The following is a 22,821-nucleotide window of genomic DNA, read 5'->3' on the forward strand; positions in this document are numbered from 1 at the left end:
TCGTTTGAATTCGGGGAAGCGGATCGGGTAACCCTTTGTTCTGACAGATGCATTCCTTTTTAAAACTTTAAAAAGTCTCCTTTTGTCAAGACAACACAAAAGATGAAGGAACAAAGCGTTCCCTAAAACCGCTTCAAAAAGCTGCACAGATTTAACTCTGAAAAAGTCTCCTTTTGTTTCTTGATGACAAACAGTTTTTTGACCATATGGTGTCGTCTGTTCACCCATGACTAAAAAGAAATATTTATTCGTTAAAAAAAAACTTTAAAACCCTAAAACGGAACAATAATCTCACATGTTGAGTTATCATTTGGTGTTGCATTTTGTTAGACGTGAGGAAGGATCCAAGCATTTATCATTTATAAATTGAATCTGTGTTAAAGAGTTAAGGTTAATGCATGTCTGGCTTTTAATCTTGTCATTTCACGAGGTTGGAACATTGAGTGACATTCGTCCTCGTTGTTAAACCTTTGACTCAATTATTTCATGCAACATTTGATTCGCCTCTAAGGGAGGAAAATCTTTAATTAAGATGTACACGGGTAACTTGGACACAATGGAAGTGTTGTGGCAGTTTTTTCTTCTCTTTTTAACTCAATCAAAAACAAAAGTCAGGGGTGAGATCGCTCAAGCTCTGTTTTTACCCTGATCAGCAGAATGTGGGTTCGAGTCCAGGTCACTGGCATTTGTGTCCTTGAGCAAGATACAATGTTTTTTACATAATATTGCTTTGTTCTTTGGGTGGTATATTAGCCATAAAATGTAGGTCCCATATACTAGGATTATTAGGGCAAGTAAAAGACCCAGAACATCCTGGAAGAGTAAGGGTTAACCCCGGCAATTTTGGTTCACATAATGTACCTGTAGCAAGCACCCTTATTTACAGGTTTCCTCAGGCTTGCAAGCTACAGTATTTAAGTTCACTTATGAGGCACACTTGGTTTCATTGCCAGAAATATAGAACACTTATCGTGGAAGAGTAAGGGTTAGCCCCGGTGTTTCTAGTTCACATACCAAGCACTTTTGCTTTCCGGTTTCCTCAAGCTTGCAAGCAATGTCCCCAGTGGAAGAGTAGAGGGTTAACCCTGGTGTTTTTGGTTCACATGTACCATACATGTACCTGATGTACATGTACATACATGTACAATAGCAAGCACCCTTGCTTACAGGTTTCCTCAGGCTTGAAAAATAGAACACTTATTGTGGAAGTGTAGGGTTTAACCCTGGTGTTTCTGGTTCACAGAAAACACCCTTTGTTTACAGGTTTCCTCAGGCAGTCAGGCTTGCAAGCCACAGTAATTAAGTTCACTTATGTGGCACAGTTGGTCTCATTACAAGTAATATATAATCAAGGTACATGTAAATGGCACATCGTGTTCTAAGCTGGTAGAACTGACCTAGTGCAAAGTGTATGCCATAACAAGAATGACTAACTGATCAAACTAAGAATGGTTGACTCATGTCACTCAATAATAACTACTAATGGCAAAAGGAAGAATTAACATTTTGTTTAAAGGCACTGGACACTAATGGTCATCACTCAAAATAATTGTAAGCATAAAAACTGATTTGGTAACAAGTAATGGAGAGCTGTTGATAGTATAAAACTATGTGAGAAGTGGCTCTCTCTCTGAAGTAACGTAGTTTTTGAAAAAGAGGTTATTTCTCACTCAAATAAACTGAAGCCTTTTATAATGTATCTGAAAGTACTCAATGTTGTGCAATGAGGGTGTTTTTCATTTGAGTGAGAATTAACCTCTCTCTCAAAAACTTACGTTACTTCAGAGTTACTTCATGTTTTTTTTATTATCAACAGCTCCCCATTGCTCATTACCAAGTATGTTTTAATGCTAACAATCGTTTTGAGCAATCACAAATAGTGTCTAGTGCCTTTGAATAACAATAATAAAAAAAAAAAAATAATAATAATAATGTCTATGTTTTCAGTACAAGTGAATAAGAATGTCAACTTACGTCCCAGTGTGCCATCTAAGACATTGACAGCTTTGTCATGTTTCTTGAGGTAGCCAAGAATCATCAGATAGATGTTGACTTCAGCCTCGGCTTCCATCTTTCCTTCGTTCACCATTCTATCCACCATTTTCTCGGCTAAAGGCAGGTACATCATCTGCGCCAACTTGTCATCGGTTGCTGTCAGGGCCTTAAAGTTTAAATAATTACTACGACTTCAGATTGTTGTTTTCGTCGCTAAGATGCAAAACATAAATTGACCTCTGTGGACCCCGGTTCGAATCCCACCTCAAACCAGAGCCTTGTATATATGGATTGTTTTTATCAGTCCCTACCTAATTGCTTAGGCTTTCCTCCATTTGGGGTTTTGTATTTGGGTCATTCCGTGTCAAATCACCCAAAAAAGAGACAATTTTAAAACCTACCCTCTTCAAATTTGCTCAAATTTTTTTTATTGGGTAATAATGGCTCAACAAGCTCAAATTTCAGCTCTATCCGACAAACGGTGTTTACAGGGAATGTACTATTTGTTTCTCGAGGGTCTTTTGGCCCAAAATTTGATAACTGGTAACTCTAAAACCGAAAGCGTCAGCAAACTAAAATATTGGATTTATTCGTTTGGTATGATGGTGTATCACTCTAAATTTTTAGAAGAAGATCTGCGAACCCATGAATCACACCCCCCCCTAATTTGGTACATTCTTACAGGCAGGGACTCTTAAATAGTTTTAATGTATGTACATGTCCTTGTAAATGTGATTGCTTGAATAAATATCATTAAATATTATTACTATATTATTAAGACTTACCTGAAGAATGATGCTCATTACGCCCCAGAAGTAGTAGGGATTCTTAGGGAAGACCTTGTATAATTCCTTAGCAACCTGTGTACAGAAAAGTTACAGACAATGGGATGATTTAACTTTTGAAATCAATTCTTAACTTAAAGGAACACGTTGCCTTGGAACGGACGAGTTGGTCTATAAAAAAGCGTTTGAAACCGTTTGTTAAGAAATGTATATGGTTGGAAAGATGTTTTAAAAGTAGAATATAATGATCCACACAAGTATCACTCAAAATTGCACGATTTTCATTTTACATCGCGAATCAACACGGTCGGCCATTTATGGGAGTCAACTTTTTGACTCCCATAAATGGCCGACCGTGTTAGTCGACGAGGTTAAACGTAAACCACGCAATTTTGAGGCATATTTGTGTAGATCATTGTATTCTACTTTTACAACAGTTTTCTAACCATATACATTTTATAACAAACGGTTACAAACGCTTTTCAAAGACCAACTCAACCGATCCAAGGCAACGTGTCCCTTTAAGGCCAATGGGAGATAGATCTAATGGGTTGGTCTATAGGGGGGTGGAACCCTTCCTGCCCTCAACATCTTTTTTGACAACTATACTTCTTCGTTTAGCTGTCTTTTTCCTTTTGTGAAGTCACCCAGATACAGCACTCACCATTTATCTCACATTATCTTTAAAAAAAAACTTAGCAATAACATTTAATACTTCAAATTGAAATGATTCAGTTCTCAAAATACTTTATATAGTTGAAAGCTGCTGTACGCTTTAACCTTGAAGTTTTTATTGGCATTAATTTTAAGAGCGATTTCTAACATACATGTACATTGTATAGCTTCTCTTTAAGCTACATTTGTATGAGCTTCAAGTTTGCTTGAAGATAGATTCAGCGTGTTGGATATTGGCACAGAAGCGCTATATTTTTCCATATTCTACTCCCGCTTTTATTTATAATATTTTATATACTACGCATACGGCAGTCATTTTTATTGGTAGTCATTTCCAATATGCTTTTCGACCTATGTTAATTTATGTTCTCGTTGTGGTACCCGCTACGGATTCAAACTGTCTCTAGCCATCGGGCTATAGCTCAGTGGTCTGCGATGCCCTGAGCATTTGCTGTGGTACCCTTTGCAAAGTTCTGATTCAAACTTATGTACATTTTCTTCATAGAAATGCCACTTACCAGACAGCAATTGCTGTGCCCCTTCATGAGAGAGGGCCTGGGTCACACATCTGACCTAGAAAACTCACCCGAGAGATTTCCCTACAGGCTTTTTTGCACAGAATTTGACAAAGTATTGAGTATAAACATTGGTGGTAAGAGTAAAGTCCAAATTATAGCTATCAATATGCTTTTCCTTTGTCCGGTATTCAAGTCATCATTTTTTCACGGACTATTACATGTAATAACTGTGTGAGTATAATAAATGCATTTGTCCTTTGTGTTTCAGTTTGAAAGTAAAGATTGAACTGCGACGCCAGTTGTCTGACATGTTTCCTGCATCGTAATAAAATAAAACTAAATCCCTTCAATTTGCTAACACATATCTAGGCCATTATCATCATACATGTCATAGACACCTATCAAACTTGAGCCTTGGGCAAGGCACTTAACCATAATTGCTTCATAAAAAGTTGGGACGGTAGTGAATTCTGCTCTATTAAGCTAGTCTCCTAGTAAATTGTACCCATACCAACAGACTGTGAACACTCGTAAAGGAAACCTATTTCAGCCTCAGTAGTAGGTGGCTCCTAGTGAATGATACCCATGCCTACATCCTTACGGACTGTAAAGGGGTAACCCTGTTTCATCCCCAGGAGTAGGTGGCTCCTAGTGGATGATACCCATGCCTACATCCTTACAGACTGTTAAGGGGTAACCCTGTTTCATCCCCATTTGTAGGTGGCTCCTAGTGGATGATACCCATGCCTACATCCTTGCAGACTGTGAAGGGGTAACCCTGTTTCATCCCCAGGAGTAGGTGGCTCCTAGTGGATGATACCCATGCCTACATCCTTGCAGACTGTGAAGGGGTAACCCTGTTCATTCCCAGGAGTAGGTGGCTCCTAGTGAATGATACCCATGCCTACATCCTTACAGACTGTGAAGGGGTAACCCTGTTCATTCCCAGGAGTAGGTGGCTCCTAGTGAATGATACCCATGCCTACATCCTTGCAGACTGTTAAGGGATAACCCTGTTCAGTCCCATTTGTAGGTGGCTCCTAGATGATGACACCCATGACACCTCTGTGAAAAGGATAACCCTGTTTCAGTCCAAGTGAGTTCACAAACAGATTTGGGTCAATAGCACGAATCAGAAAAGTGTAGTAGGCCCTAGCCCTCACCCTCACCTTGAAGTGGCCTTCCGGCCTTGTGACAACAACGATCTCTCATAAATTAAAAAAAACTATTAAACAAAAATAATAAAAAATTCCAAGAAAGCTCAATAAACTTTTACTATTCATTTGCAGCAATCACCTCAGTAATAAATCTCATGACTCATATTTTCTCACATCTAATTGACCCCGAAAAAAGAAAAAAAAAACAATTAACAGAATTTCAGTGCCGCCACTTTGACCGAACAATTTTTTTTTGCTCAAAGATTTAATTGATTTCATGAAGCCATTGCTGAGAACAAACGGCGTTTCAGTTGTACCTTTTAACCAAAGTGTGAAGAGTAGGCCTATGACACCATCGGTGATTTCAGAAAATCTAACCAAATCGCATTGGTGAGGGGAGGTCAGTTGGTGACCTGGAAGTACAGGACTAGAAATACCGACTTAAAGGATTTGGGTACCTTTTCAAAATGTCCATAGATTTACATTAAACTTACAGGGTTTGAAGATAATAATAGTGGAAAGCTTCCCTTCAAATTTTACTTACTGAGGTGCTGCAGTTTTTGAGAAATGAGTAAAACAATGTCATGAAAATACGTTTGTAAATGATTAAAATAATTTTCGTCTCATGAGACGAAAATTATTTTCATGACATTGTTTAACTCATTTCCCAAAAACTACAACACCTCAGCACGTAATATTTTCAGGGAAGCTTTCTACTATCATTATCTTCAAACTGTGTAAGTTTAGTGTAAATCTGTGGACATTGTGTTTTTTGTCCTACAAAAGTTACATAGACCCTTTAAAGGCAGTGGACACTATTGGTAATTACTCAAAATAATTATTAGCAAATAACCTTACTTGGTAATGGGGAGAGGTTGATGGTATAAAACTTTGTGAGAAATGGCTATGTAAAGTAGTTTTCGAGAGAGCAGCAATTTTCCACAAATTGATTTCCAGACCTCAGATTTAGAATTTGAGGTCTCGAAATCAAGCATCTGAAAGCATGCAATTTTGTGTGACAAGGGTGTTTTTTCTTTCATTATTATCTTGCTACGACCTATTGAGCTCAAATTTTCACAGGTTTGTTACTTTGTGCAGATGTTGAGATACACTAACTGTGAAGACTAGTCTTTGACAATTACCAATAGTGTATAGTGTCTTTAAAATAATAAGAAAGACTTGTAACTATGCCCACATCCACCTTGCTGGCATGGGTGTTTAAAGAAAAACAGCTAAAATTAGTCCTTAAAAACCTGTGACATGAGATAAATTTTGAAAGATCATCTAAGATTAAGTGGTAGAGAGTTCCAGATGGGTGGCACAGCTTGTCAAGAGTGTCACTTGGGTTCAATGAGGAGAAGCATGGAACTGGATTGAAGATTCCTTGACAGAGTGCTAACTTGAAGTACTTCTAAGAAATACATCAAGCGGGGAGCCTTGACGTTAAGTGCTTTGTGGACAATGGACATCAGCTTGAAGATGATACGCTGAGAGATACATGTGTAAGGAGCCAGTGAAATTGTTACCAAATAAGGTTTTATGTTAATAATTATTTTCAGTATTTACCAATAGTGTCCACTGTTTAACCACCAGAACTTGAATTCAATGCTCTTAAACCACATGGCCATGACACCCTTTCGAACCCCTACTCTGATGACTAAATCACATTAACTTGAATTCGATGCTGTAAACCACTTCGCCATGACATCCCACAATTTTGCTAATTCTGCCATTTTGTCTTTCTTCAACCAACATGACCTGAAATGAACCGAGTACCAACAACGTTGACTTTCATAACCATCTCTCGTTGTAAACACGTTCATCAAAACCTGATTAATATCTGACGTAGTCCCTTTGTCCCCAAAACCCATTAAAAAAAACTAGACCGGTTGCCCCTTTCTGATGGCCTCTGAAGAAAGTGGATACCACAAAGTCAATTGCAGTCGCCGTCACACACAGTCAGTTTTCACGGCTTGAAATTTTTGAATTATGTAAACATTTAGTTTGTTTGAAAGTATCATTCAAATCCTCTGCATCATTTATACTGACAACGCTTTTTCAATCAGATCCTTTTCAAACAATTGTCGCCGAAATAATTGCCATCATTTGTGACACCGTACCGTTGCAAGTTCCCGAGTAATAACAGAATAATGCCATCAAGCGGATTAAATTATGGAACATCCATCATTGTCAGGTACAATATAGGGTATCAGTAACAGAAACAATTCATCGCAGTTTTCCCCAAAGTCGGTTCTGAACGATTCTTTTCATATTGATTTCATGGGCGCCCAGGCCTCAAAATTTACCCACGGCACCACATTGATGCCTTGTGAGCTTTTGCTGTTGTGCCCTTTGCAAGAATTCAATACAAATTTATATTTTCCTAAAAGAAGTGCCCCTTACGTGGGAAAAATTGCCGTGCCTCTCAAAGAGCAAAGTTCAAGTCCTCGGTGCCCTATTGCGAATAAGAAATAGACACTTAAATCTGACAACTAAATCACCCGGGCCAGTTAATTTCAGATTCTAAAAGCAAGCAGACAAATCTGTTAAAAATTGACCCCTTAGAGTAAATTCTACATGTAATTGGAAATGACTTTTAAAAATGGTGTGATGTTGCCGAGAGGTCTACATTCTGCTTGCTGAGACATCGGGATGTGGGTTCACTTCCCGGTCATGACACTTGTGTCATTGAGCAAGGTACTTAACCATAATTGCTTCTCTTAACCAGGTGTTAACCAAGGTGTATATAGCCCGGTTCATACTTCATGCGATGCGTGCTTCATTGCGCCACAAAGGGAAATGGAGCATGTACCAATTGTCTCTCACCAAAATTCGCTTCGCATTTGCAGAAGTATGAACCAATCTTCAATAAGTGCTTATAGAGGGCTGAGATTTATGGTGTTGAATTAATCTTTTACGTGTAGCGCTAATTTAAAGGCAGTGGACACTATTGGTAATTACTCAAAATAATTATTGGCGTAAAACCTTTGTATAAAACATTGTGAGAAATAGCTCCCTCTGAAGTGCCAGAGTTTTGGAGAAAGAAGTAATTTTCCACGAATTTGATTTCGAGACCTCAAGTTTAGAACTTGAGGTCTCGAAATCAACCATCTAAACACACACAACTTCGTGTGACAAGGGTGTTTTTTCTTTCATTATTATCTCGCAACTTTGATGACCGATTGAGCTCAAATTTTCACAGGTTTGTTATTTTATGCATATGTTGAGATACACCAACTGTGAAGGCTAGTCTTTGACAATTACCAATAGTGTCCACTGTCTTTAAAGGGTAGGTACAAAGTATGAACTTTTTAAAGAAAGTATTCCCTTCCAAGTGATGTGGCTCATCATGTAGAGATAATTTTTCACCCCAAAACACAGATCAGCAGAGTGTGTGGGTCCGAATCCCCAGCCGTGACAATTTTATCCTTAAGCAAGACACTTCACCATTGCTTCGTCCTTCGGATGGGACGTTAAGCCGTTGGTCCCATGTGTTATGTACCGCATGTAAAACAACCCAGTGCACTTATCGAAAAGAGAAGGGGGTTCGCCCCGGTGTTCCTGGCCCGATCGGCAGCAAATTGCGCCACCACCTCGTAAAAACATTACATGGTGCTATCAGAATAAGTCTCATAACTCAAACGTAGTCCAACATCTTGCAGGAAATATTGTATGTTACAGCGCCAGGAGCGTCACTGAGTGACGAACATGTGTGCTACATAAGAAGCCACGATTAATATTATTATTAATATGTCGAATTCTGAAGGTTGGTCTCCGATTTAGAACGCTGCCATTGGTACACCTACTGCCTACATGTAACCGCTGTGACCTCGCTAAACATGACGGATTCAACGCTCCGGTGAAATTACCTGGCCAATTATTTCGCTGTTTACTAGACATTGCATTCAGCTGAAACTTTCACATGTGACATTCGGTGTATCATTCTTTATAATTTTGCCCATAAATCAGTCTTACGTAGACAAAAACCAATCTACTTTAAGCAGCTTGAGCTGTAGGCACCTGAGGGAGTTGAGGGAGTTCAGAGAGTTTGATGAATTGGTCTCAGCATACATTGTGTACCTGATAAACAGGGTTTATGATCTTTAGGGTTTTCCCCATGCACAAGCAACGTACTGAGCCGATAAGGGCGAAATGCGTGGTGATACGCACGAATAGCGCACCAAAAGTGCAAATTTCAGCCAATAGCGCACCAAAAGTGCAAATTTCAGCCAATATGCGGACAAGTTTTGAACTTTTTTTCGTCATAATTTCACTTTTAGTTTTTAAAGAAAAACATATTGAATGCTCTAGTTTGACTTTTCATACCCAGATAAACACCAAGAAGAAAATGTTCAGAAGACCAAACAATTTGGGTCCAGAAATGCCCCACAGTTTTGAAAAGTCCGGGGGAGGAACCCTGATGTTGTAAAGTGTCTTCATCTTCATCTAGCTAACAAGAAACGTGCGCTAAAATGGAACAACCAAGTGTTATTACATTAGATACCATTCTTGATTGACCCAATTCACTAATGATAAATCTTGCTCCCATCACTTAGGTAGTGGCATTCCCAGTGTGTTGTTGTGTGGTGCGCATTTTAGGCGATGCGTGGGCACTGAGATTGACCAATATATTGACAATAAGCAGAGACCGGCAGACAATACCCAGGTTTAAAATCAGGGCAAGGGGCCTATATTTTCTTTATTTTTTGCAAAAAAAAAAGTGAACAGCCTGGTATGTCGACCCTAGCAGAGTCTTTCTAGAAGGCTAAACGACAACACAACAAATATGAACAAATTGAACAGCTAACTCAGTTTAATTTTTGAAACGCAATTAATGGACCTGGCCTTTTGCTGTGTCCATTAACAGTGGCCAGCCACCAACCCGGTCATTACCACGCAGACAGCCCACCCCCCTACATATTTTACCTGTTGTTGTCGTTTGTAATCGCCAACTCTAACTAGCGCCATAAAGAGATGGGTGTGAAACTCCTCATTGTTCGGGTTACTCTTCAGAGCTGTTGTGTATAGCTCAACGATCTGCTCCGCTACAAACAAATTTGTCAAAAACACAAATTAGTTTTTACGCAATTCAAAGTACATCACATTGTGTTAGTTAAAGCCTTGAAATATTATTCCATGAAATGCTTTACTTTTTGAGAAAACATTACAACAAGTATCAATTCTCGCTAAAAAGAATTACGGATTTATTTTAAACTTATGTATTTGTTTTCCCATTATTTTCTCCCAACTCCGAAGACCGATTGAGCCTAAATTTTCACAGGTTTGTTATTTTATAATGTTGTGATACACAAGTGTGGGCCTTTGCACAATACTGTTTAATACCAAAAGTGTCCACTGCCTTTAAGTGAATTAATTCCTCGTTTCTAATAACACATCATCCCAACAACAAATTTCACCCATTGTAAATGATAGATGCTACATGTACATGTATTGATAGAAAACAAAATAACACAGACACTTTTATCTTGCCACTATGTAACTTTATAAGTGTTAGTTCGTTTCTAGTTTTCAACAAAGATACATCATCCAAAGAACAAATTTCACCCAAATTTATGGGTCAAAACGTCAGGCCATTAAATATTTTTTCAAAATTTATGACGCTACTTAAAATGCTAACAAAATCTCAGAAAACATTTTTTGTTGCCATTTTGTAACTTAATCGCATTAATTCGTGGGTTTGATTCCCAAATGAGTAATATGTCTGTGATCATTGTCACAGAACTTGGGAAAGTACTAAGTATACAGTGCTGTACACCTATTCATTGTAAAGGGTGAACTGGTAAAACCAAATGAATATTAAATGCAATTGTTTTCTTTTCTTCACAAAACATATCTAGAGAAAACCATGCAAAATGCTTTCACAGTTCACAAGGCTTTTAAAACCGAAATTTACCTAAAGGCACTGGACACCATTGGTAATTACTCAAAAACAATTTTAAGCATAAAAACTTTCTTGCTAACAAGCAATGGAGAGCTGTCTGGAGTATAAAATATTGTGAGAAACGGCTCCCTCTGAAGTAACCTCATTTGGGAGAAAGAATTTGTCAATAAAGTATTCAAATTGATTTCAAGACCTCACGCTTGACATGCTTGAGGTCTCAAAAAATAAGCATGTGAAAGCACACGATTTTGTGTGACCAGGGTGTTTTTTCTACTATAATTATCTCGCAACTTCGACGACTAATTTGAATTCAAATTTTCACAGGTTTGTTATTTTTTGCACATTATGTTGAGATACACGTACACCAAGTGAGAAGACAATTACCAAAGGTGTTCAGTGTCTTTAATTCTGATTTTTTTTGTATGTAATGTAACTCAAACCCATAAAGACAAATGAGATTAAATGTTTTCTTACAAACAGGTCTTAGTACTTGATCAAATAAAACAAATTATACATTTTGTTCAAAAGTGGATTTTCCTCCAGAATACAATCCCTGCTCTCTGCTAACGATATCTTCTTAAAATTATTTCTAGGTGTCTAGTTAAAGATCGTCCAATCTCCAGGCGCTATTGTCTGATACGAATCCAACTGGGAACATCTTTGTCTCGGCGACGATTCAAACATTAAAAAATACAATAAGGCGTTGATGTCAAGTGCTTCACATAAAATACTTTCTGCCCGTGGTGAAAAAGCTTGCGACTCCCTCGTGAGGTGTGGGTGTTTTTATAAATAATTTATCTAACAAAATCACGACTTTAAGGAAAATCAATAGCACTCCACCATGATGGGAAAACAGCAAAATGTCTTTATACACAACCCAGCTCAAAAATAATGGTCCGTTAGCAAAAATAAATTGTCATTCATATTCAGTATCTTTTGAATCCTTTGAATGTTTGATCAGAATTGTGTGGGCGGTAACTTTTAAGTGAAGGGGGAAAGTGGGAGGGGGGGGGGTACATCACTCATACATGTACATACAGTACACACTTGTGTAGGACTGCAATTAACCATGCAATTTAGTTGTGGATGGACGACCCATGCGTGTACCCTTGTACTCTTCCAATAGTTCCAACACAAATACATGACAAACTTTACATGTTTGTTATAAATGAAAATCAGGGGGAGTAAATGAGCTGCTACTGTGAGTGCAATACATTGTAGCCTATAAGTTCAATGACTGTTTAGTACAATAACAAGCAACCAGTGACTGGTTACTAGTTACCAGTGACTGGTTACTAGGTACCAGTTTGGACCGAGATTCCTGAATTTTTAAAGGTACCACCTACATGTAACTGGTTACTTTTCGGAACATCCGGAGCTGATTTTTATTTAAACTTCTAATTCGCAGCAGTTGGGTTGTGCTCAACTCTCTTGCGAATATCGCAGCGAAAACAGAGTTGCGACGCCAAATTCATGTCAATTGCATTTCGCATGTATTCGCAGGAAGTATAAACTGGGCTTAAGTCAATTTGAAAATTCCATCTTTATTTGAGAAAAATATATCAAACAATATTGTTTATCTCACATGAACCTGATCTTTGCTAAAAGATTGAAAAAGTTTGTTTCAAGTACACTGGTACTGCAACTCTATGAAATTGCCTCTATAAATGTAGGGTCATAGATTGTTTGTTTGTCAATTCAATGCTGATTTATAGGCAAAATTATAAAGAAAGATACAATACAAGTCACATGTAAAAGTATCAGCTGAATGCAGAGCTGCTAATTGGTTTTTACAAATTCAGTAAGATTTTACATTTTACATTTACTCGCGTCACATCGATGATGACTCGGTGAGGAATCACCCTCCGTTGCGCTTTGGTGAACGACATTTGCTCGATTAGCGATACCACACCAGTATTAAAAAACAGCGGAGGGCTGGGAAATTCATCAATTGTATTACTTTTTTTCATTTATAGTAGGAGGGAAGATGGCCATCAAAAACGGGAGTCTTCCGCAACATCCAGAAGAGTTGGCAGCTATGCTGAATGTAGCACATCAATTTGCTGAGAAAACAGCAACAAACTTTCACAATCTTTTACAAGAACGCTGTTTAGCGAGGTGACATCGGGTATCAACCGTACCTCAGGTCACCACAGCATTCGCAAACGGACACCAACCCTCAACAAGTTTGAGAAAGATATATTTTGGAATTGGCTGACACACTTTCCCAAACCACAATACTTGAAAGAGAATCTTTTCCCAAAATAGTGCAAACTATCAACAGCTGCAGTGCTTCTCAAATTGTTTTGGAGTAGCTACCAATCTATAACTCTTCTTTTAAAAGAGACAATGATCTGCTTCCACACCTGAGCTACATAAAGAAAAATTATAAAATTGTAGTTGAAGAGTTCAACTCAAGTTTCTGCATTTCTCTGAACTACCCTCTTAAACGAAATACAACAAGATATGTTTGTCCTACATGTACCTACATAAGGTAAAGTAAAAAACCACATTTTTGGCCTTTTGGGAAAAATTGAAGGAGGGTCCTTTTTCTTTTCTTTCTCCCAAAAAAGGCTGCCCAACACATTTTTTATAGACAACTAGCTCTGGGCTATTTTTCAAAACTTATTTTTTTTTCGTCTGAAATTGTTTAAATGTATCGCTTTATAAAAAAAAAAAAAAAAAAAAAAAAAAACATTCTCTAAAAAGAAAGTGGGCGGGAATGCTGAACATTATTTTTTGTTTTAAATCAAAATGCTGCAGAGCATAGATAATATCAACTTACGTTTCTGCATTTCTCTGAAGCATATTGACAAAGCTTGTAAGGTGGGTTCATCAACTGGCTTTGTGGACATCACGTCTTGGGTCAACGCAAAACTCTCCAAGCGTTTACCAATTCTCAGCAGTGCTAGAGCTTTCAAGACCTGAGGGGAATAAAATGAGTTTAACCTTTTAATTAAGACCCCTGGAACATTTTTTTTTTTTTTTTTAAACAAAGTCGCAGTTCACGCTTAAAGGCAGTGGACACTGTTGGTAACTTACTCAAAATAACTATTTTCATAAAAACCTTACTTGATTACGAGTAATGGGGAGAGGTTGATAGTGTAAAGCATTTTGAGAAACAGCTCCCTCTGAAGTGATGTATTTTTAGAGAAAGAAGTAACTTTTCACGAATTTGATTTTGAGACCTCACATTTAGAATGTGAGGTCTCAAAATCAAGCATCTGAAAGTACACAACTTTGTGTGACCATGGTGCCACAAGGGTGTTTTTTCTTTCATTAATATCTCGCAACTTCGATGACCGATTGAGCTCAAATTTTCACAGGTTTGTTATTTTAAGCATACATGTATGTTGAGATACACCAAGTGAGAAGACTGGTCTTTGACAATTACTAATAGTGTCTGGTGTCTTTAAAGACCCAGCAGTCGATTTCACAAAGAGTTAGGACTAGTCCTAACTTAGGACTAGTCCTAAGAGATATCAAAAACATACAGCTAGTCCTAAGTTAAGACTAGTTACTTGTCCTAACTCGAGATAAGACTAGTCCTAACTCTTTGTGAAATCCACCCCTGGACACCTTTGGTATTGTCAAAGACCAGTGTCTTCTGGACTCAGTTGGTCATCAAAGTTGCAAGAGAATAATGAAAGAAAAACCACCTGTGTTGCACAAACTAGCATGCTTTCAGGATTCAACAGGCTTATATATGGCATCCACCCTCTACATGCTCTACTATACCCCCAATGCCACCAAACTGTGTAGGCTAAACTAAATGTTTATAATGTGGGCTTAACTTCATAGATGTTTTCTTTTCGCTACTTGTTATTTTTTTTTTATTATTAACTGACATACAGATCCTTGTCATTTGATTGGTGGAACTTACTTCAAGTGACATTCACTATTACTCCCATCCGCACCGGCAATCAGAAATACCTATTCGCCCATGGGGAATAGCATTTCCAATTCAACAGTTAGGATCATCCTTGTTCCCAATGTTTTTGAGCAGTACAGTGCCGCCGCGCCGCTGCTAAAACAAAGGAGCACCTGTGCAAAAGGTTGTGATCCGATTTGTGCATTGTTGCCGCTACGCGGTGCTATATGATTTTTGGTTGTCAGTAATTTGTATGATTTTTCATAATGTTGTTATACCTTTAAAATACATCAAATGACAACGATCTATATGTCAGTTATATAACAAAATATTGAGTGGCTTTAATTCGTGGAAAGGAAGGAATGCTATCGCTCGTTAAAATTTGGGCTGTTCCATTTCACTCAGCTTCGCCTGAAAAATGGAACAGTCCAAATTTTACCTTGCGATAATATTCCTCCCATTCCACTCTGAGCCACTCAATATTTGTATACTAATACAAAACTTAATTGAATAAAAACAAAGAATAAGGGGCTGCTATATTCCTAGAAAATATAGCTGGGCGTGTTAAGAAGTCTTTTCATTGACATGTAACAATTGTTGAAAAATTCACACTGAAGTCCAGTTTTTAATCAATCTTGGATGGTAAACGCCCCCACAGTACCTTGTAAACCGTTACATTGTGCTATGTAAAAACATATGTAAATGGGTCTCACAATTTTCCACTAAGCCAACTGTAATGTAGTTATTGATAAAGCGTCTTAATTCTTGACAGTCGTTTTTTCATTTTGACATTTGAAAGCGAGGTTGCCCAGCTTCAATTAAGGCCCGGTCCCACTGCAGCGATAACAAGAAGGATACTGATCACAACGCAAAGAGAACACGTTCTATTGGTTGAATTGCTCCACGCAGAATACGCACACACTCATTCAACCAATAGAATGCGTTCTCTTGGCGTCGTTATCGTTCTCGTTCTCGTTCTCGTTATCGCTGCAGTGGGACTGGGCCTTTAAACTAACTTAGTCTGGTTAGGTTGTAACCTAAAAAGATTAGCTGGAAAGACAATCCCTCGGTTCAATGATGGCTCCTCTCATTGTGCTGGGGTTAACAACATTGACCTGGGTAACAGGTGGATGTGTTTCTTGTCACACGGCCCAAGCGTTTTGGCCGGGATTGTAGACCACAGGTATAGATTGTGATTAACCTACTAACATACTAACAGAATTGCATAAAGACACATTCTAAGCAGTCAGGAAACAAGACTTATCAATACAGAAATAAGAGGTGTGTCGTATGCGTGTGGCTAATTGGACACTTTCTAAACAGATCAATTAAAAGTTCACAGATTTACAAATAACTTACAAGGTTTACAGAAGGCAATGGTGAGAGACTTCCCTTGAAATATTGTTCCATGAAATGCTTTCACAGGTTCGTTATTTTATATAAGTTGTGATACACAAAGTGTGGGCCTTTGGACAATAGAGCCCTACTGTTTACCGATGTTGTGCGAGTGCTTTAAAAGCATACTGTAGGACTCAAGCTCTAGTGTTTCTGATCAGTAGAGTGTGGGTTCGATTCCTGCTAAAGGCACTTTTGCCTTGAGCTACGTAGATACTTTACAGTGATAGACTGATTCATTAGAATCTGCCACAGCGCACATGTGAGCAAGAACACGTGAGCTACTCCAATGCCATTCTGCCAAAATCTGCCGCGCGCGCCATGCATCTGTGCACGCATGTCAGACTTTTAGTTGCGCATTGGCTTGTTCAATATGTAATGGCGCGGAGCTTAAAGGCATGGATACTATTGGTAATTACTCAACATAGTTGTTACCATAAAAACTTACTTGGTAACCAGCAATGAAGAGCTGTTTATCGTATAAAACGTTGTGAGAAACTGCTCCCTCTGAAGTGACGTAGTTTTTGAGAAAGAAGGAATTTGATTTCCAGACCTCAGAATTTGATTTTGAGGTCCTGAAATCAAGCATCTGAAAGCACACAACTTCGTGTGACAAGGGTGTTTTTCCTTCCATCATGTCCATGATGACCAATTGAGTTCAAATTTTCACAGGTTTTTGAAAGTGCGTAGATGTTGAGATGACCAAGTGAGAAGACTAGTATTTGACAACTACCAATAGTGTCCAGTGTCTTTAATGGATCGGTCTATTGCTTTTTCCTTTGGATGGGACACTAAGCCTTACATGCACAAACACTATGGACAATGTACAACATGTAGGATTGGTAGTAAAAGAACCCGGAACACTTATCGTGGAAGAGTAGAGGTTAACCCCTGTGTTTCTGGTTCACACAGCAACCACCCTTGTTTACAGGTTTCCTCAGGCTTGCGAACTACAGTCATTAAGTTCACTTGAGACATCCTTAGTTTCTTTGCCAGAAATAGATATGACATCTTTTGTTATGATTATCGGATTATCACAACACTACTGGGCCCAATTTCATAAAGCCTGCAAGCACAAAAATTGCTTCGCATGACATTTCTTCCTTGGTAAAAACAGGATTACCAACCAAATTTCCACTTGTTTCGTTTTGCTTGTTACTGGTATTCAGCTGATGTTTGCCAAATCCTGAAAGTCACGTGGAAATTTGGTTGGTAGTCCTAGTTTTAGCAAGGAAGAAATTTCATGCTAAGCAAATATTTGTGTTTACATGCTTTATGAAATTGGGCCCAGGACCTGTCAGGGTCATAAGTTTACTGGCCCAGTGCTAAAATCACTGGCCTCGAGCCAGTGTTTATGTAAGTACTCACCTTTGCACACTGAAGAACTCTGTGTTTCTTCAATACTTTGTCCGCCATCTGAATGGCCGTCTTGTAGTTGCCATTATCTAGATTGTCTGTAGAAAAAAGAAATTGAATTTGTTTTTTTTTAATGCAAGTTTGCCCCAAACAAGGCTAAAAACCACTATTCAAAGTGGAAAGAACTCAGGGGAGCTGCAGGTAGGAATTGATGTTCCTCATAAAACAGTCAAGATTGTAGGATGGGGAGAAACATCCACCAGGCAAGGAGTTCCAAAGAGATGCAGTACGTGGAATAAAGCTGTTGGAATGGCTCCTTGTTCTACATCTCAGCAGATCAAGAGTGTATGGATTTAAAAGAAGATAAGAAGGGGGAAAGGTTTGTCATTGGGGGGGGGGGGGGATGCTTATTCTTTTATTTTGGACGGAGAGGCCCACCATCCTCTTTGCATTTTGTGGCCGATGTGTAGCGACCCAATGCAATCTTTCAGGAAATTCAGTACATTTTGTTTAAATACAAAAAATGATTTTTTTTCTGTCTCTCTTCTTTCTCTTTATGTGAGCACTGTCTAAACTATTTTTTGTGTGCGGGGGGTGGGGGGGGGGGGGGGTGGGGGGGGGACTGGAAAAGTCAGAACTGGAAAAAGAAGAATTCTGGCAAAAGTCAGAAACATCTCGGCCCCCCTCTCACTAAGAGAGAGAGAGAGAGAGAGAGAGAGATGTTTATTGACAATACATGTATTAGTTTGTTTGTTGTTTTTCTTGCGTTTTTAGTTCACCAACTCTTATAAGAAATGCCGTTCATTGCATACAAGATTCAAACTGACTACAATCTCAGCCCCATGGGTAAGGCACCATAAATTAGTGCAGTCATTGAAGACCCTCGCCCAGCTCGGGAGTCCTTCAGCGTTTTATCAATTATTTCGGGACCGAGTATAAGCCATACATGTATCTTATTTTACAGTGCAATTGACTTCCAAAATGGCACAACAACTGATGACAGGTGAGTTTTTTCGCAAGCTTATGTCCTGGTTTGGATTGGGGTGTCAGAAGACTGATTTCCCATCCATGAAGAGGCACAAATTAAATAGTCTAAAAAGGGCCAATGAAACAAATTAACATGAATAAATACAGATAAACATAGCCTGTTCACACTATCCAAAATGAACCGGAGATTTTATTCAACCCGTTTCACTCTGTACAAATTTCAATTCACCTCCGATCCGGGTAGCATGCTCATAGCCGGATTGAAATCAACCCTGGCAGGGACCAGGGTTGAAAATCTCAGTCAATCTGGATCAAAATTGTGAATGTTCCTTAATAATCTCTGATCTGTGTTGAAAAGAAGCGAGGTTGAACCGGAGAGGACCCGGGTAGGTTTCAATGCGATTCGAAATGGAGGCAGTGTGAAAAGGCCTGAACATGCTTAAAGGCATTGGACACTTTCGTAAACAGTATTGTCCAAAGGCCCACACTTCGTGTATCCTGGTGTCATGTGTTTTCAGTAGGATAACGGGAAAATTGTTCACAATCGAAAACTGATTGTTTTTTTTTCAAATCATCTATCCAATTTTTTAACAATAACACTTACACTTCATGGTGCGTTGAAATCTTTAAAGTTTTGGTTTTACGTTGCGAGAGACAGTCCGCCATTAACAGTGCTTATGCATGCACGACATTGGAGCAACGTCATATGTTTTCACACCTTTCATTGGTTGGTATTTTATTGAATGTTAGGGAGCTAGTATGGCGTGCAAAATAAATCAAAAATATTATTCAATTACTACTTAACAAATTTAATTACATTTTTGTCCAATGGCAGAGATGCCAACATTGAATTGTAAAAAAGAGTAGCATCTCCCAAAAGTTAAGGGCGAGCGCAGCTATGGCTCCCTAAATCGATCTTTCTATTACTCTCTACAATGCTAATTAGCTCATTTTCAGGCATTGTCGTGAAATAACAATTACCTCTGTATGCACCAACAGAACAGCTACAAATGTTTATAATGGCCAGTGAAAAAAAGAATTCCCTCATCTTCTGACTTTGTTTCAAAAATAAACATAACAAAGGGTGGCCTTACTTAAATGTTTTTGTTTTAATGATCAGAAATGCAACAACAAGCTATTGGGAGAGAGAAGGAAAAAAACAAAAAAACAAACGTGTCCGGATTTTGGGCAAAAAATACGTGTCCGTATTTTGGGCATTGTCTGGACATCGGTGCTACAATTACTAGTAAGAAAACATGGAAACTGTCTAGCTAAGAACTCACAGGCCACTCAGTTGAAGGTATTTTTGTTCAGAAGGTCTCCTTTTTTGTCGCCATTATTTCGTACTTTTTGTGCCAAGCTTCGATGAAGTACATGTACAGACAGCGTGGGCACAATAATATAGTGGATACGTGAGGAATGAGGTTACTGAGACACGTTAGCTCACACACAACCTCATTCCCCACGCACGTGTGCACTATTCCCCATCGTGTAATAGAGATCAATGGGTACGATCTTGCAGCAATGAACTAGCGTAAAAATACTCATCCGGCCAGCCAGCGGGGGATCAGAGGGCACGCAACAATCATGTTCGAGTGTATTCGCCGCTATTATTCAACACTGCCTTCTAAAATTAAAAGCGTTTTTTTCTTTTCTGATACAATTATTTTGATATTTTTATTTCCACTTAAAAAAATTATATTGGGCGGCTTGTTTAGCGTGTTTTATTGAGTATTATCATAGCGTCGTAGTCACGGCTTGAAATTGTATTTGCTACGCCCAAATCGTGTATGTTGGTATCTCTGCAACGGCATTATGGCTACTATATCAGAATCCAGAGATATCATAAGGCATGGTAGTAAAACACCCCACCCCCCTTAAAACACACACACTTCATAACAATCCGTTTTCCCCCATTTTAGACCAGTAATGTTTTGTTTCAGGAGATAAGAAACCAATCTATGATATATTCTCTTTAAGATAGAGTAATTTTTTTACGCTTATCGGAATTTATTACAGTATGCAGTTTAAATCAAAAATTTTGTTTTGTCATTTTCACTTAAAACATTTAAATTTTTTCCTCATATTGGCACACCGTAGAATCCCAAATAGTAACCACCTAACATGCCTAACGTGATCCATCTAATGACTAAAACAGAATGAAACTCAATCTTGCAGATAGTAATTTTGTTTTGAACTTTCGAGGTTGGATGATGTTTCTTTGACTCATTTGAGTGTTGGCATAATAATGCACTAGTGATTTGTACCAAAAATCAATCATTTTATAAATATTTGAGCATAACCAACGTCAGGAAACTTTATTCTCAGCATGATTAAGCCTGATAAAAATACAGACCGTGAGTAAACTGCATAGCTTCTGCAACCGGTGCAGCTTGCACAATCTCGCGGTAAACGGTAATCAAAGTTGGGGGTTCGAAAACATATGAGGGTCGATATCGTATGACGCTACGATATCACAACTTATATATATAGAATAACAAACCTTTGAAAATTAAGGCTCAATTGGTCATCGGAGTCGGGAGAAAATAACGGGGAAAACCCACCCTTGTTTTCGCACGTTTCGCCGTGTCAAGACATGTGTTTAAAATAAATCCGTAATTCTCGACAACGAGAATTGATAATTGTTTTAATGTTTTCTCGAAAACTAAAGCATTTCATGGAATATATTTCAAGAGAAGTCTTTCACCACTACCTTCTGTAAACCATGTAAGTTATTTGTAAGTCTGTGAACTTTTTTTTCTTTCTGTGCCGAACGAAAGAGTACATTGGCTTTAAGAGATAAACGTTTACGTTTACGTTGATCTGTTGATACTCGGCAGAATCCTTAAACTAAGGACATGGGCTCCAGGACATGATACAGGAAGAAAGAGTAGACCAATAAAAAAATAGGAATTACATGTAGTTATTAATATTAATTACTACAAAAGTAAAACACAAGTTCTGAAGATTTACACAATTTTGTTTTTTTGCAACAACAAGAACAAAGTATTTATTTATTATAGCTTACACTAAACAGTGTGAGGAGTCTGTCAACGTGTTACCATTACATCAAACTCAGGTTTAGTCCTCCCACACTCATCACCGCGCCCATCCAACAATATTTAACGAAAAGGGTTGCCCAATCAAATTTCCAGCAATACCCAACCAAAGTCCAAACCAAAGGCAAGGCAAAAGAAGAAGAGCAAAACAACGAACTCGAAAATAAATACCCATCACAAGTCAAAAAACACTCAAACTAAAAACCTTCCCACGACATAATATCATTTGTACAATTAAAATATTATATGTGTTTTGCTTATTCCATCAAAATAGAACATGGCCTTGAAATATTACCGTAAATTGGTTTCAATCTCCGCTCAGTTACTGTATCCACATGGTGGCCTCCGCGATTCGCCATCTTGGATTGTTTATCTCGCTAAAACCCGCCAGGCCCGTGAGTTCTCGCGAGAACATAACAATGGTACAACATGTACATAATAGTAGATTGGCTTGCCGGTGTCGCATGCAATTAAAGTGTCCTCTATGCAATACTATCCGGAGGACATTATTGCATAATTATGCAATAATGTCTGCCGGACGGTTTTGCATATTATGCAATCCTCCGCCCGGACGCTGCTGCATAATGCAATTGTGTCCGACCGGACACATTTGCATATGCAGTTGTGTCCGCCCCGTGCAAAACCGTCCTTGCAGTAAATTAAACGCCCTTGGTCGACGGCACACGTTCGCCATTTTTTTTAAGTGCATGTGAAATGTTCGGCCGTTTGGTATTCGCTGCAATTATAAAATACGTGAATATTCATGCTGCACATACATGTACATGTCCGCCGGACGGTTTTTGCATAGCCCCGGACACATTTGCATATGCAAAAGTGTTGGCAGTATTGAGCGGACAGTATTGCATGGCGGACACCGGCTGCTAGTAAGACCAGTCGATACACCTTTTTACACATTTTGCGCTTGAAAAACCAGAGAGATGTTTTGCATGATTTTGTCGTATGTGGTCAGTCTGGATGGCCGTGCACTTACAAATACGCTTGCCGTAAGCACATAATTCCCTGCTTCCGTAAGCGTCGATTCTGAGCTTACGGTAAGCAGAGCCATGAAATTGGGCCCTGCTATATAAGCACAACAAATTTGCTTATAGCATAATTTTGTT

The 22,821-nt window shown here is 38.5% G+C and overlaps 1 protein-coding gene across 2 annotated transcripts in view; it reads right to left on the reverse strand.

Moving 5' to 3' along the window:
* The window catches only part of LOC117290541 (N-alpha-acetyltransferase 25, NatB auxiliary subunit-like), a 54,498-nt gene extending 32,429 nt beyond the window's left edge, over positions 1-22,069 (reverse strand). For both annotated transcript variants that reach the window (XM_033771976.1, XM_033771975.1), the window contains exons 1-6: positions 21,996-22,069; positions 17,667-17,752; positions 13,818-13,956; positions 10,057-10,175; positions 2,781-2,855; positions 1,975-2,161 (exon numbers count right to left, since the gene is read on the reverse strand). In XM_033771976.1, coding sequence (XP_033627867.1) covers positions 1,975-2,161; positions 2,781-2,855; positions 10,057-10,175; positions 13,818-13,956; positions 17,667-17,752; positions 21,996-22,059 — 670 coding nt within the window. In that variant the 5' untranslated portion in view covers positions 22,060-22,069. The remainder of the gene's footprint in view (positions 1-1,974; positions 2,162-2,780; positions 2,856-10,056; positions 10,176-13,817; positions 13,957-17,666; positions 17,753-21,995) is intronic.
* Between the last annotated feature and the right edge of the window lie 752 nt (positions 22,070-22,821).

Source organism: Asterias rubens, chromosome 5, assembly GCF_902459465.1.
Source record: "Asterias rubens chromosome 5, eAstRub1.3, whole genome shotgun sequence".
NCBI classification, from domain to species: Eukaryota; Metazoa; Echinodermata; class Asteroidea; order Forcipulatida; family Asteriidae; genus Asterias; species Asterias rubens.